The 14784-nt window shown below is 42.2% G+C and overlaps 2 protein-coding genes across 3 annotated transcripts in view; one reads left to right on the top strand and one right to left on the bottom strand.

Annotated features, from left to right (window-relative positions):
- gtpbp3 (GTP binding protein 3, mitochondrial) overlaps positions 1 to 14784 on the top strand; it is a 34255-nt gene that overhangs the window by 12081 nt on the left and 7390 nt on the right. Inside the window, exons 7-9 of one of the 2 annotated variants that reach the window (XR_006021040.1) lie at positions 802 to 967; positions 2068 to 2370; positions 3012 to 3299. Coding sequence is in view for 1 of the 2 variants with exons in the window: in XM_042056404.1 (XP_041912338.1) it covers positions 802 to 967; positions 2068 to 2370; positions 3012 to 3243 (701 nt within the window). In the remaining variant the exon portion in view is untranslated. Of the gene's footprint in view, positions 1 to 801; positions 968 to 2067; positions 2371 to 3011; positions 3391 to 14784 lie in introns of those variants that run through there. The other variant, XM_042056404.1, reaches the window with a different exon arrangement.
- plvapb (plasmalemma vesicle associated protein b) lies at positions 10724 to 13853 on the bottom strand. Its single transcript, XM_042056405.1, has 5 exons — positions 13221 to 13853; positions 12926 to 13022; positions 12036 to 12667; positions 11713 to 11783; positions 10724 to 11305 (listed from the first exon to the last, which is right to left on the bottom strand). Exons 1-5 carry the CDS (start codon positions 13605 to 13607, stop codon positions 11302 to 11304), a joined length of 1191 nt encoding a protein of 396 aa, XP_041912339.1. The 5' UTR covers positions 13608 to 13853; the 3' UTR covers positions 10724 to 11301.

Here is a 14784-nt window from a genome sequence, read left to right as displayed (position 1 = left end):
ACACATTCTCAGACTTTTTTCTAAGTAAGTAGTGTACAAAGAAACAACATCCTATTGTGCTGTCATTGTGTGCATGGAAATGGACTTCAGTGGCGTAGTCAGGAGGAAGTAGCTTTCCACTGGAGAACCTGGCCAGATCTACCATGCCAGGGGAAACCCACTCAGTGTGGGGGATGAGGGATGTTCTGTTCCCCTCCTGCAATCCATTCTCTTATTTATGCCTCAGTGCTGGTGTCCTATCACTGTTTAAAGACTCACATCCTGTGGTAATGTGGTGGCACGCATATCAACTATTCAGAGCGGTTCCTTGGTTCAAGTGCTTCCTATCTTAATAATGGGGGTATTTATCAGTGCTAAGATAAAATCCAGTAATGTTTCCTTCTAACATCCATCTTATGACCGTCTGAAGACGTATGTAGATAGTCAGTGTGAATAGAGACCCTTGACAGTGGACAGTGGATTGTTTTTGTCTTCATGCATTCTTAAATAGTTGGAGGCAAGATTAGCCACGGTGCTGCTAAGGATTTAGTCTCTGGTCAGTGCTTTTACAGTTTATTCTCATGTCAACTATGTGACAATGGTGTAAGGCTTTGATTACCAGTGTTACTGTAAAAGGGTGGCGTGACACTTGATGATTACAGAAGGAGAAAATTGACTGAATTGTCTCTGAAAAGCTAAGATTATTTGAATTCTTAACTTCAAAATACAATGTTTAAACGACATAACTCTCAAACACCTCCACCAGTTGTGAAGAAGACTTGAATTCATTACGATTGTGTGAACCCATATGTCCCTGTTCAGGCCAGCGCCCTGCAGCCATCGTGTCTCCAGTGGCCGGGACCACCAGAGACGTAGTGGAGACGTGTGTGGACATTGGCGGGTTTCCTGTCCTGCTCAGTGACACTGCGGGCTTAAGAGACACTCTGGATAGTGTGGAGAGAGAGGGGGTGCGGCGGGCCCGTGAGAGGCAAGCACAACTACATTTGCTTGTCATACCACTTACACAACCAATGTAAACATATCGTGTTATAACTCAGTGATATAACAGTGTCATATTAACAGTACCAGTATTTGTCATAACAACATGTTTTAATTCATATGACTGCTTAGTAGCATGTGACATAATCTGTTATGACATACTTAATGTTAGGCATTGTAATTATTCACAATATTAGTAAAATGAGGCTGTGATATCCTTGAGTGACTGCATGACATCTGCCATGCTATTTTTTATGACATCAGGAATTGGCGGAGGGTCCAAGTTCAGTGATATGTACTACAGACTTTTGTTTAAACTAATTTACAACACAGAGACATGTAGCACAGTGCGAGGTTCTTATCAGTACTCCCAAGGAAGTGTTGGTCTGGCATCTCTAGTGTTGTGACCTCATTCCATTCCGATCACCTATGGAATTTCAAGAGCCACAAACAAGGCTATTATAATCTGGAACATTTTAAGTAAACAGTCTGAAGGGTTTCGTTTTTGTTGTGTCAATTACAGTACATAAGAGAGTGTGAGAACAGTACTGCGTGTTCTACATGTACTGTATGTAAGGAAGTTATCCATAACACTCACTTAATATTGTCTTCCTCTTGCCACCATTATGCATGCTAAGTATAGTCCCTATACATTTGGGTGGTGACAAAATGGACAGATATAAATATCCATCACAAATACTTGGCTTGCATATGCTGGCACCTACTACACCCATGGTGTTGTGTAACAGACATTAAAGGGGCACCATTTGACACCTCTTGACTTTGACATGGCCTTCTACCAGTTTGTTCTGACCGATGCCTCCCATTGTTTATCTTTGGGTTGTACATCAACAGGAGAAGCTGTGTCTTGTCATGCATTCTGGAGAGAGGGGGGAGCCCCTCACTTAGACATTTAGGAAGTGCGCATAGTCCTTCATGACAGGCGAGGGGGCGGGGGTGAAGAGGGAGGGCTACGTAGTTTGAGGCTAAGTGTGTCTGGGAGACTGACCCCACACAGGAAGGAGGTATGAACCCCTGGCATCCGCTACTGTCATGTCCCCCCCCATGCCCCTCTCCCCCACCCCGCAGGGTGCAGCAGGCCGACCTGGCACTGGTGGTGGTGGACTCCTCGCAGCTTCCCCGTGACCCCCGGCACATCGTGGCCCACCTCGATGGGCAGCTTGGCGAGGTTCTGTCTGGCCAGCAGGCCTCCCAGCTTTCCTGCCTCCTGGTGCTCAACAAGAGCGACCTCCTGTCAAAGGAGCAGTGCCGGAGCATCCAGAGCGCCCTGAGGGAGAGCAGTGACCTGCCCCCCGCCTGCCTCCTGTCCTGCCACACCAACGGGGGGGTGAACGGGTTTCTATCCGCCCTAAAGAACGCCGTGCAGATTTTGTGAGTATTTCACCAACATACTCTACATGACAATAGTAATAATAATAAACTAAAGGCCCACTTTGAATTCATTTTGGATAAAATTCGCTATAAAAAGTTTAGTTTTGGTGATACTATTCTGATTTATTTTACCACTGCTATTTTATTTGTATTGGCTACATTTTTATAGTCTTCAGTTACTTGACACCTTTGGACCAAAGTTCTCTGTATTTCCAGAGATGAGTCTGTGATGAGTCTTATTAGTCGTACAAAATAACTTTTTTCATAACTAGCAGAAGGCAACTTTTCCACAATCTGAATCCATGTCTTTAGATTTATTTACACCTTCAGAGATTGTTACGGCTGGATACCTTTATATTATTGATAATGTATTATCATTAATATAATGATTTAATTTGGATAAATACATCCATTTAGAACATGTAGAAACATGTAGAAAATTGCCTGCATTGTCTGGTTCTAGGTCTGATCTGGGTGTGTGTGTATGCATATAACTGTATGTGTGTGTGTGTCAGAGAAAAAGAACTTCTTGTCATGTTCAGTTTTTGCTGTTGCTTAGATTGTACTTTTCAGACTGGCATGATAACAGAGAACTTCCTCACATTCCTCTTCCTTTCCTGTGTGCTGCTTCGGTGTGTCAGGTGCGGGGATCCCCTGACCGGCGGGCCAAGCCTGACCCAGGCCCGGCACCGTGCCCACTTGATGGAATGTGTACGCTCCCTGACCCAGTACCGCCAGTACCGGGACGTGGACCTGGCCCTGGCGGCCGAGGGCGTCCGCTTGGCCCTCATCGGCCTGGGCCGCATCACTGGCAGGGTGGGGGCCGAGGAAATTCTGGACATTATTTTCAGGGACTTCTGCATTGGGAAGTGACCCAGCTGTTACAGCAGAGTTGAAACAGTGACTGTGTGTGTGTGTGTGTGTGTGTGGTATGCACATGTGTGTATACTTAATTTTTGTAATATATTCAGTTTCATTATTATTCAAGATAAACTGGAAATAAAAAATAAGAGAAACCAATGCATGTTTTCTCTGTGGGAATGAGGGCATCTTCAGCCTCCCCTTACTGTCCACTTGTTCCCCTGCCAATCAAGGGCGCGTTTCCCAAAACCATTGCTGCTAGCTAAGTTAGCAACTTTGTTGGTTGCAATGCAATTTCTCATTGCCAACCAACTACGGTAAGTTGCAAGTATGGTTTTGGGAAACGCACCCCAGGTTGCTATGTCAGTATTTATGTCTCTCTTGTGAACTCCTCACCCCTCTTTCCTTGTGTGGCCACCCGTAGCACAGATTCACTTCCACACGTTAAAAGCTCAGTCCTCTCAGCATTTTCCACCTTCTAGTTTGCCTTTCCTTGACCCCTTGGAAGCAACCCAAACAAAGCTGCAAAGCTCATAATCAACTTTATTGCTTTGAAGCAGTTCATGACGCCGAGGAAGAATTGGCAGCGCAATGGCACTGATTATGAATCTGGTTTGTTTTTTGTAGAAGAACATTTCTACATGAGTACAGTCCCCTCCACAATTATTGGCACCCCTGTATTTCTTTTGTAAAACCTCACTTTTGCCAATGAAAGGTCTCTTAGTTTTCTCTAAAATGTCATACATTTAAAGAATACAAATCAGTGACATTTTGAGCATTTATCTTTACAGAATAGCTACGGATCGGGGAACTTAGATAATCATGGCAGGAACTTGATATAACAATACAGGTTGGAGGTCGACCTTCTGACCACGTGGTGCAGGGATAACAACCTCCTGCTGAACGTCAGCAAGACCAAGGAGATTGTTGTTGACTTCCGGAGAGGTCACACCCAACACCTGCCACTGACCATCGACGGTGCTGTGGTGGAGAGAGTGAGCAGCACCAAATTCCTGTGGGTGCACATCAGTGACGACCTCTCCTGGACCACCAACACTGCATCACTGGCGAAGAAAGCTCAGCGCCGCCTCTACTTCCTGCGGAAACTCAGGCAAGCAAGTGCTCCACCAGCCATCATGACCACATTCTACTGAGGCACCATTGAGAGCATCCTCTCTAGCTGTATCGCTGTGTGGGGCGGAAGCTGCACTGAATACAACAGGAAAGCCCTGCAGCGCATAGTGAACACAGCTGGAAGGATTATTGGTGCTTCACTCCCCTCCCTGAAGGACATTTACACCACCCACCTCACCCGCAAGGCGACCACAATTGTGAGTGATGCAAGTCACCCCGCTCACAATTTGTTTGATCTACTGCCCTCTGGGAAGAGGTACAGAAGCCTGCGCTCCCACACCACCAGACTCACCAACAGCTTCATACACCAGGCTGTTAGGATGCTGAAATCTCTCCTCCCTCTCCCCCCTCCACCCTCAGCTACATAACATCCTGGACTTTGGACCCACAATGGCTGCCTTGCACTACTCCACTTGTACACTTGCACACTTTGCAACTTGTTGTTGTCCTGTTGTCCTGAAAACACAACACTTCTGCTCTTACATAACTTGCACCACTATGCCACTTGCTTACTTAGGTCAAACAGAACTACCGCAGCCATTTATTGCCCTGACTTTGCACTATTATATTGACTGTCTATGCGCAATTTCAACCCAATTTTGCTGCTCTTATTTCTTCATTGTATGTGCCTTCTTATTTACTCATTTATTGTTTACTTGAATGTTATGTTTGTCTGTGGACTTAATTGGTAAAATATGTCTTGTCTTCACCGTGGGATAGTGAGAAACGTAATTTCGATCTCTTTGTATGTCTGGGCATGTGAAGAAATTGACAATAAAGCAGACTTTGACTTTGACTTTGAATTTATGTTCAGTAAACCATTTTTGCATTGATCTGTACATGTTGTGGATAATCGACCACCTGGATGATTCAATCATGACCCACTTTTTGTGTCTTAGCAGAGGCATCCAGATTTTGATATAAATTAATAAAATGACATGATACCATGAACTTTAATGAGGATCCCACAGCCTTTATATTAAAAACAGCCCCAGGACATCACAGAACCACCCAAGGGGCAAATTTTCCCAATGCGACAGGGTGGACAATCATTCAGGAACACACCAAAACTCATCTTTTTTTAGTAAATAAAATAACTATTTTATCACCAAATTATTAATGCACTTAAGTGGAGTAATATCTTGTTTATCAAAACAATAATTATATAGCAAAAATGAATTCATGATTTTACTAGCCTGACGTAGCCATACTCAAGATTCTATTCAGAATTTGAGTCTGTAATCTGAGCATTGGGACGTGATTATGGGGCATGTTTCAACCGAGGGGGGGAAATGCCTCTGTATACAATTGCATAACCTATCAGACCTATATAGCCTACTGTGAATCCTGTAGTGAGAACGGCTGGGCCAGCAGATCCTTCTTCTCGACAATTGTTGTTTTCTGTTAGTTTTTTAAGTTATTGGGCTGTCAATAGGCTATCTAGTAGGCTACAACAACCATGATCACAACATAAACATCTAGTGACAAGCATTTTGCTGTGAACAAAATCAATCGAAGCGCGCTCAGGTCACGTGAATGAATAGGCACCGTTGCTCATTTATCCATCATTGTATAAAGCCGCCCGGCCGAATTTCCTGACCTCAAATTCTGTGGGCAATGTTAAATTCAGACTGGCTTCCAGGCTTCCAATATTTTACTCACTTTGAACTGTAATGCAAAGTGTTGGGGATATGGCAGAATAGCCTGCATCCTCTTATATAAAACTGAAAAAAAAAACTAGAAAATGCATGTAAAATGGCCAAGATACTTAGACCAATGAGACTTTCATTTCATCTTATCATTTATATGTTGACATGGTAGAGTTACTAATGTCCAGTTCACCAATTACCATCCAGCGATAATGACCCACGTGTGTTTCTATTAAAATATTAATTTCTTTATGAGGATTTTTTTCTTCTTGTTAAATGTATCGATACATTTCCCCTCTTTTTACTCCTCTTTTCCAGGGGTGAAATATGAATATGAAGGTCACTGTATGTCATGACATGTATATAGTTTTTTAAGTTATTGGGCTGTCAATAGGCTATATAGTAGGCTACAACAACCATGATAGCAACATAAACATCTAGTGACAAGCGTTTTGCTGTGAGCAAAATCAACCGAAGCGCGCTCAGGTCACGTGAATGAATAAATATGAAGGTCACTGTATGTTGTGACATGTATAATGAAATACAAAGTATGAGAAGCGCTTTAACTTGCTCAACATGTGCATGTACGCCAGCTGTTTCTATTGTCTATTGATTTACATGCTTTAAAACATGCTTCTAGCACTTACATGAGCAGGTCAATGAAACAATTGAATTACAGTGAGTGAACTGGGTAAAAATAAAGAAAAAAAAACATTTATTTCATTCAGAGGCTTTATCAGTTTGTGTTGGTTTCAGGCACATAAGACAGTTAGTGTGAGATTTAAATGGTTGGAATAAATGCCTAAAATGTAGACATGTTGATGCAGGGCATTGTATGCAACAAACTTTTTGTAGATTGAGGGTTGAAATTCAACACAGACAAATTATGATTAACATTTGTGTAAAACTGGACATAGATTAGTCGACATTTTGCATAACTGAACAGTAGTGTATATGCTTGATCTTTATGTTACATTTAGGTTATACAATAAAGGTTATACATGAAGGCAAAAGCAGACATGCTCATCTCTATTGTTTCTATTTTGGCCATAGAACAATACAAAGACTGCTTCAGGATGTGGTAATCTGTGTCCGGATTTGACAGACAGATGATTATAGGGTCTTGATTGGACACCATTCAGTGCCCTTCCTGCAACAGTTAGCACTGTGCCAAGAAGGCAAGAAAAGAAGCTTTGTATAGGCAAGATTTCAGGTAGAACTTTTCTCTGAGACAGAGAAAAAATTGCTACTGGATAGTGATTTGTACTGTGAGTTACAGAGTTCGCACCCGGGAGTCCCCACCACCACCACATCTATCCCAGCAGTCTAGCAGCGTGACAGCCCACGGGTAAAAAAATGATTGATGTTTAAACAAAGGATATCCTGAGAACAGGAGAGGAGCCTCCTGCACCTGACGGCCGTTTATCAAGCGGCGACCAGAATCACCAGAGGCCTCCTGCTTCGCCTCACGTCCCCCCGTGGGGAAACCAGAGGAGACGGATGAGATGATCACTTGTTCAAATTAAAATGTACTCATAGGTGGTTTGAGGCAAACACTAGTTTAATATGAAGCGCAAACCTGAATTAATAATTTTACTTTCTTCAAATTATAGTACATATGTACACAATGCCATCATATGAATATGTTTGGTCACTGTCTGGATTGCAATGTAAAGCAAATAATGTAATGAATGAATTTACAGTTATTATACAGTGTAATGAAAATCATCAAAATCGATAGTGTATATTCATGCAAGTTGTTGATCTATTCCAGAAATTGTTGACCATTCTACAATGTTATAACAGACCCATAAATAAGCCTAGTGTCTTTTTTCAACTCGATGACACAGTGCATTCTTTCAGTGCAGTTGGTGAAAGATTGATGGAGAAAAGTTATGTAAGGGTAGAATTTACAGTATGTTTAACCTATGGGCCATGCAGTGTTAGTTTATGTATGTGACAGTCTGTCTAACAGCCTCTTCCTTCAGCATTTTTTCTGTAGAAATTTGTGGAAATACAAATTTTAGTGCATAAGCAATATCAGTTTTAACATTACAGAACCATTGATCCTGCATAGGCTTGAATGTTGTGTGATGCACCACCATGCTTTTAGCCCCTTAAACACTTCCAGAGTACACTAGTTTTATCAGAAAATGTCGACGTTCACAATCAGGGGCGCCTGCAGTCAGTCAGCAGCAAAAAAGTAACCTACATAGCATAATAACATCCACATGCAATAATACAACGACAACGTCTACAATGACCTATTTATTTGGACAACTTGATACAGCCCTATACAGGCTAAAGTTACCTTTAGTTTTGTTCTAGCGTAACGTGACGTCTGGCTTTAGTGCAGTCTAACGTTCTGACAAGCACACCAATTGCCTACCTTGTTCTTGTCCATCTGGAATAACTCCTAGCTTTGCTGCCTCCATCCTTTCTGTTTTCGTTGTTTAAACTTGTGATATCCATGATGAGTATTGAGTTAGTGAATTAGCTCAACATTGTGTGCTGATAACCATAGCCTATATAGATAGCCGAGTAAAAGAAAACAACAAGTAGCCTATTGCGTGCCTGCGTGCGTATTCTCTCTCCTGCTCAAACAAAATGTGTGCACGTTAATTTTGATAACGTGTTCACTAACTTTACGTAATAGAAAATGGTAAATAGCCTGATGGCATACAGCTAATGGGATACTGTGCATAGTTGGGAAGGTATGGTAGGCCAATTTGGTGTGAATACACACACACACAAGGGACATTTTCTCTCGCTGTTGAGTAGCCTGATGGTACGCACAGTGCGTAAGGACGTACACCTGCAGGTACATGCTCAAAATCCAACTCAGAATATAAGGGCTGGATTTGTGCCATGTATTTCCACTATAATCATTCAGTGCGATTTCCTGCTGTCCTTCAAAATGATTTACAGATGATGAATTTTAATGGAATAGAATTACATGCCAGTCACACTATATACAATCATGTTTGGCAGTAGAAGTATATTTCACCATTTCAGATACAGATGGCACATAGCCTTCAGTGGTGTGGTGTAGAGATGATGAGTGAAATAGATTAGCCTTGACCACCCACAGCAGGGGTGGGCAACTAATTTCCCCAAGGGGCCACATGACAAACTGGGACTGTTGAGGAGGGCCGGACCCAAAATACCGAACTCAAGTCTGAACTCAATTCTGTTCAATTCTATTCTGTTCTTGTATAACATTAAGTAAATCATATGGTTTTGTTTACTAGTCGTAAGAACAGATGAAAATGTGAGGGAGACAAAGGAAAAACAGCAATATTTAATCTATGTCCAGTATTTAATCCTCATTCTCGAAAATTATTTTTTGACATTGACATTTTTTTCAGTTTTCAAAGACTGATATAAAAAAGTACTACAATATCTATATAATTTGGCTAGGTCATGAAAATGTGAAGGAGTCAGTACAACCGATAGGCCTGTGCCACCATTTCATCAACACTCAGCAATATTTCATCATTAAATCATTACCATCATTAAATTAACTCTATGCAGAATTAGACTACGAAAATGTGGAGCAGACAATAATAGGCTGTCATTAGTTAATCAACATGCACAAAGAAAACTATTTTAAAAATGTAGGCTATGTTTTTGCTTTAACATAACTGTGATTGGTCAACTCGCTCTGTGTGTTGAGCCGGCTGCTTCAAGCAACCTGTGGGTAGTAGCATCATAGTAGTTCGCTAACATAAGCTTTGCAAATAAACTCAGACATATTTTGGTTACAATTACGGGGTTATCCGATTGTAAACTGTCTATCTGCCAGTAACGTTTTGAAATGAACACTTCGTATCGCCAACGAGCAGCAGTAGGAGTTCGTACTAACAACCTTTGCGTGGTGAGCGACGCAGACATAAGAGACACAAAACTTTGAAAGGTTTACGCCGACGTAAAGGCAACTGCATTGTGTCGACGCAGAAGCATAAATTCTATTCACCAGCACATCAGTGAGGGTGTTTACGTCGTATGCATCCACGCACAAATGTATGGGCGTACAAATAGCAGTCGCTTTCAAAATAAAAACAACGATATTGATTTGCATGCATTATCTCCATGCTAGGCTCTTGACTATTGTTCTTTCACGGACCTTACGCGGGCCGGTCAGGGAAAGGCCACGGGCCGGATGTGGCCCGCGGGCCGTATGTTGCCCATGTATGACCCAGAGGAATCTGCTCATCCAAGATATGAAATGGGCATGATATCGAGTACTGTATCTGCATTTTATCAGTTAAGAATATTTCAGCTTTATCTTTCTCTCTCACTCACCCGATGCACAAACCTGTGTGTATGGTAACAAACCAATATTAATATAAATGAATAAGATTGCAACATGTTAACCAGGTACTCTTAAAGTAGCCTATTACACTCTTATTGATATTAATATTGAATTTATGTATTTTTTCCCTCTTTACGTATTTACATATGTGTTCACATTTAATTGTGTAAATTTGCCCAGCAATGAAAATAATTTGGTTTTATACTTCAGACTTGGTTTTACACTTGTCCATATTTCAAATGAGGCTTAATCAAGCAACCAGATTTTGGGTACAACCAATTTTACACAAAGCTCTTTGAACACAATTGAGTACAACAAGCCTGCACTGATGAATAAGCCCTGTGGATGTCTCTATAGACTTGCCATTAAGTGACAAAAATAATGATTCACAGAATTGATCAAGTTACATTTATTTGAATCAACATAAAAAAAGAGACCATACATATAGAATTGCAAATAAAGATGAAAATTATATATAAAACATAACATTGTAAAAATGTATGTACACATTCGATTTGGATTTTATTTCCTATATGAACATAATGTTGTGTTTACCTTGTCTGACACCAAAATCATACTGTACATAGCTTACATAACTAAAGTTCACAGCTGCATTTGCTATTGTTTTATTTTATTTTTTATTTTACAATACATTAATGTCATTGTATCAAATATGACACTCATAAAACCTTTATACATCATTTGATTATTTGCATACTCCAGGCAGCATTTCATTCTAAAACAGCTTGGTCATTATCTGGATTGCAGTGAAAAGCAAATAAATTATTTTACAATTAAGTGCATATGAAAAGCAACAGAAAACAAGTGCACTTCACATGGCAAAGCATTCATCATAAGACCAGTGATTTAAAGGCTTTTATGCCCTTTCTTCCTTTTGAAAGAAATGTTCAAGATGATACTATAAATGCTGCTGTTGTGTCTTGTTGGTACTTCATTCTTCAAGTGTTCATTTTACCTGTCATAATAATAAAAAAAGACATAAATAAAACAGAAAAACAAAGTAGTGTTTATGTTATACTCTCACCTTGTCACCTTGCAATCACGCTCAATCAATTTCTGAAGTTGCATCACATGTCCTGAAGTTACTTATTTAGTCATGCACTTCATTAGCTAATTCTTTTATTCTTGTACCTTACAACCAGAGGTGGAAAAGCCTGGCTCCAGAAGGTAAAGCTCTTCAGCCAGGTAGATCAGATAATTAGAGAGATCATCTGCTTTTCACAGGTAAAACCAATACATGGTAGAACTTTTACTTTCTGAAGATGGACTTTTCCTTCTCTGTTTACAACATATGTTATATAGAATCCAGTTTTACTGGGAGATACAGTGTAAATATCCCATAGTGAGTGAGTGAAGGCTTACCCTGTCTGGACAGGTGGCATTCCAGGTGGCATAAAAGGCTTTGGAGCAGGGGGCTTGGGAACAGCAGACAGCTGCAAAACAACCAAAAGAATTTCAAACAAAGAAATAACCAGACACACACGTGTGCACACACAAACACACACGCGCGTGCACACACACAAACACACATGCACGCGGATAAAGTTTGTTTTCCTTTCCATTGTTTCCATTTTGACACCATCCACCTCCTTGTTTCTTGGCCTCTCTTAACATCCTCCAAGCTTTACAGCTCTACACCCAGACGTCACCAGCGCCTCCTCCTCACTCCCTTTCACTCCCCTCACCTGGAATTTGCACTGGTCCAGCTTAAGCTTATGCAGTTCAATCTCCACCCTAAGCTGCTCCTTGTCCTTCAGCTGCTCTCGGATGTCCCTGTCGTACTTTTGCGCGGCGTCAACGTTCTGCTGGCTGGTCTTCTCCTTCAGGCCAGCCAGTTCATTCTTGCAGGTCTGGAGTCCGCCGACCAGCCGCTGGTTCTGCACCTCCAACTCACTCCGGACGCCCTGCAGCTGGGCCACCTGGTTGCCCACCCGGTCCAGGTAGCTCTGGTACTTGTCCTCCACCTGGCGCGACAGGTTGGTGCAATTGGTGCGGATATTGTTCAGCTGCTCCTGCTGCTTCTCGCAGGTCAGGTGGAAGGTGAGCGAGTGGGGGAAGACGTTGTTGATTTTGGCCAGGAAGGCGGCCGTCACATCCTGGATGCCCTCCAGGGGCTTGGAGAAGTCCTCCTTGCACGTCTGGGTGTAGCGCTTCAGCCGCTCCTTCAGCTCCTCGTTCTCTCGTCTGGTCTCAATGGCACCTATTTGGTACTGGTCCCGAGCGGTCTTGGCGCTGTCCAAGTCCCTCTGCAGGTCCTCGACTTTCAGTGTGAAATTCTTCTCCACCAGTTCTATCAGGCGGTCATGATGTTTCTCAGCTAAAATACAGGTTCACGGTCAGTGGTAGTTTGAGAAAGTCATTGAGACAAAAGTCATTAACATGTGCCCTCTCGTCCCTCAAAAACTGATTTTGAATAGTTATATTGTAGTCATTGAAATATATGTTTAAATGTTGTTACAACTGTAGTAGTGCACTATTAATTGGAATAATCAGACACAAGGCAGTAAATGCTTAGCACATGCACAAGAAGAGTACACAATGCACACCATATTGTAGAGTGACCTTAAGAACTTACCATCCCTCATAAATGGGTTCCTTACAACTGGTGTTGGACACTGAATTGGAGTAATTCGTGTCATCTCTATTCTCTTTTTGTCTATCACACACCGACCCTGTTATAAAATGACAGCAGCCAAAGACAGTAAATCAGCATAGCAATGGTGATAGCAGAATAACAAACAAACCAGCACATGTTCATCTATAACGCTCTTATACATTGATGCACTGTAGGATGTCAACAGATCTTTATGAGTACACATCACATCATATTAACTGGAACAAACTGGCAGAATGAAGTACTTGTCACTGACCAGCTTCAGTTTCTCCATCTCTGTGTTGTTCTTGGAGGCCTCCAGGTCAGTCTTCAGCTTGGCCACATCTTTCTCCAGTGCAGCCTTCTCCTTGTTGGTATTGCCCAAAGTTGCCCCCAGGTCGGCTTTGTCCTTCCTCAGCTCCAGGTTGTTCAGGGAGACCCTCTTGAAATTCTCGCTCAGCTCGTCCACGTGCTTCTCCTCGGCTGACTTCTCTGGCTGGCCGTAGACGAGGAAGAGCACCAGGCTGACGATGATGAGCGTCTGGATGAGTGAGGAGAAGAAGAAGACTATCCGCAGGTAGTAGCCACAGCTTTTTCCCTTGGACCTGTGGATGTCCTTGGGCTGCAGGGCAAAGGTGGTGCGAGGGTAGCCGCTGCTGTACATGTTGTGCCCAGCTGTTGCCCTTGAAGAAAACAAACCCTACAAAACTACTGAAAAAACTACAAAAAACTATTTACGCCGTCCAGTTGCAACCAAGTAACAGGTTGACTGTTTGACCAAAGTCCACTTAAAAGCCACAGGGGTAAAATATGTTGGCAGTCTCTCTCACAAACCCCCTGAATGTGACCTACAGTCTGCGGGTAGGTCGAGGCTCGATGTAAACACAGTCTGGTGGAGCGTCCAGAGTGTCGGTGTTTATAAGTGCAGCGGCACGTTTCCTCCTCCAGCGCCTCCTTCCTGACCTGCTGCTGGACAGTGCTCTGGAGGTTATCACAGCTTCACACACCCACAGGGGCGGCGCCCAGAGCCTTACTCCCACTTCTCCTCTTTGTCCGAGGGGTCGCATTCCTCTCAAGGCTGTAACCATCAAAATGCCTTAATCACCCAGACACAGGAACCCCAGCATAATGGAGTTTTTATGAAGCAGACATACATTTGAATTGGAATTGTACTCCAATGCACATAGGAAATGATCATGATGATCATCTGGCTGAGTTCAGTGTACCTCCTGCCAAATGACATTACATATTGTACTGTATGGGTTCATTCATTCTCAGCATGTCAACATGTCCTCTGATGATTAAGGAGGACAATATGTCCAAGGAACAAATGTTATTGTCCTCATAATAGGCAGAACTGTATACTCCCATCACATTCCCATTATTTGATGGGTACTGTCTGTCTCTTAAGATGACAAGACACAAGGCAGAAGAATGTTCCTGGGCAGTATTGTGTTGATCAATAGTTCAGCCACAGATTTGTTTTTTTATCTGGATAATTAAAATCACGTGCAGGCAGCTTGTCATCATCATCAAATCAGAACTTTAGGAATTGGTGATTATTTGGCAACATCAAAAGCTCAAAAATGTGCCCCCTATATCACCTTTAGACTGAGCAATATGGCAAAAAATCTTTGGAATGCAACAAAAATCCCCGATGAGGCAACTCTGATCAAAATACTGCAGTTTCCTGTGCATAGTCAGATGTCATTGCTACTGTGAAAAGCACAACAATGGGGACCTGTCAGTCCTCTTGCAAGAGGCAATAACAAATATTCCCTGAAGTCCAGGAGGCGACGGATGTGTTTGATCCTGACGGTGGCAGTTCACGGCGATGACGT

Source organism: Alosa sapidissima, chromosome 12, assembly GCF_018492685.1.
Source record: "Alosa sapidissima isolate fAloSap1 chromosome 12, fAloSap1.pri, whole genome shotgun sequence".
Taxonomy (NCBI): Eukaryota; Metazoa; Chordata; class Actinopteri; order Clupeiformes; family Clupeidae; genus Alosa; species Alosa sapidissima.
The sequence above is the reverse complement of the archived record's forward strand: the minus strand, read 5'-3'. Positions and strand labels throughout refer to the sequence as shown.

Excerpts from the sequence above, each read along its gene's own strand:
- plvapb (XM_042056405.1), bottom strand. The coding sequence starts at position 13,607 with ATGTACAGCAGCGGCTACCCTCGCACCACCTTTGCCCTGCAGCCCAAG. Across the intron at positions 12,668-12,925 it reads GAACCCATTTATGAGGGATG|CTGAGAAACATCATGACCGC; the intron begins GTAAGTTCTTAA and ends CCTGTATTTTAG. Across the intron at positions 11,784-12,035 it reads TGGACCAGTGCAAATTCCAG|CTGTCTGCTGTTCCCAAGCC; the intron begins GTGAGGGGAGTG and ends GTTGTTTTGCAG.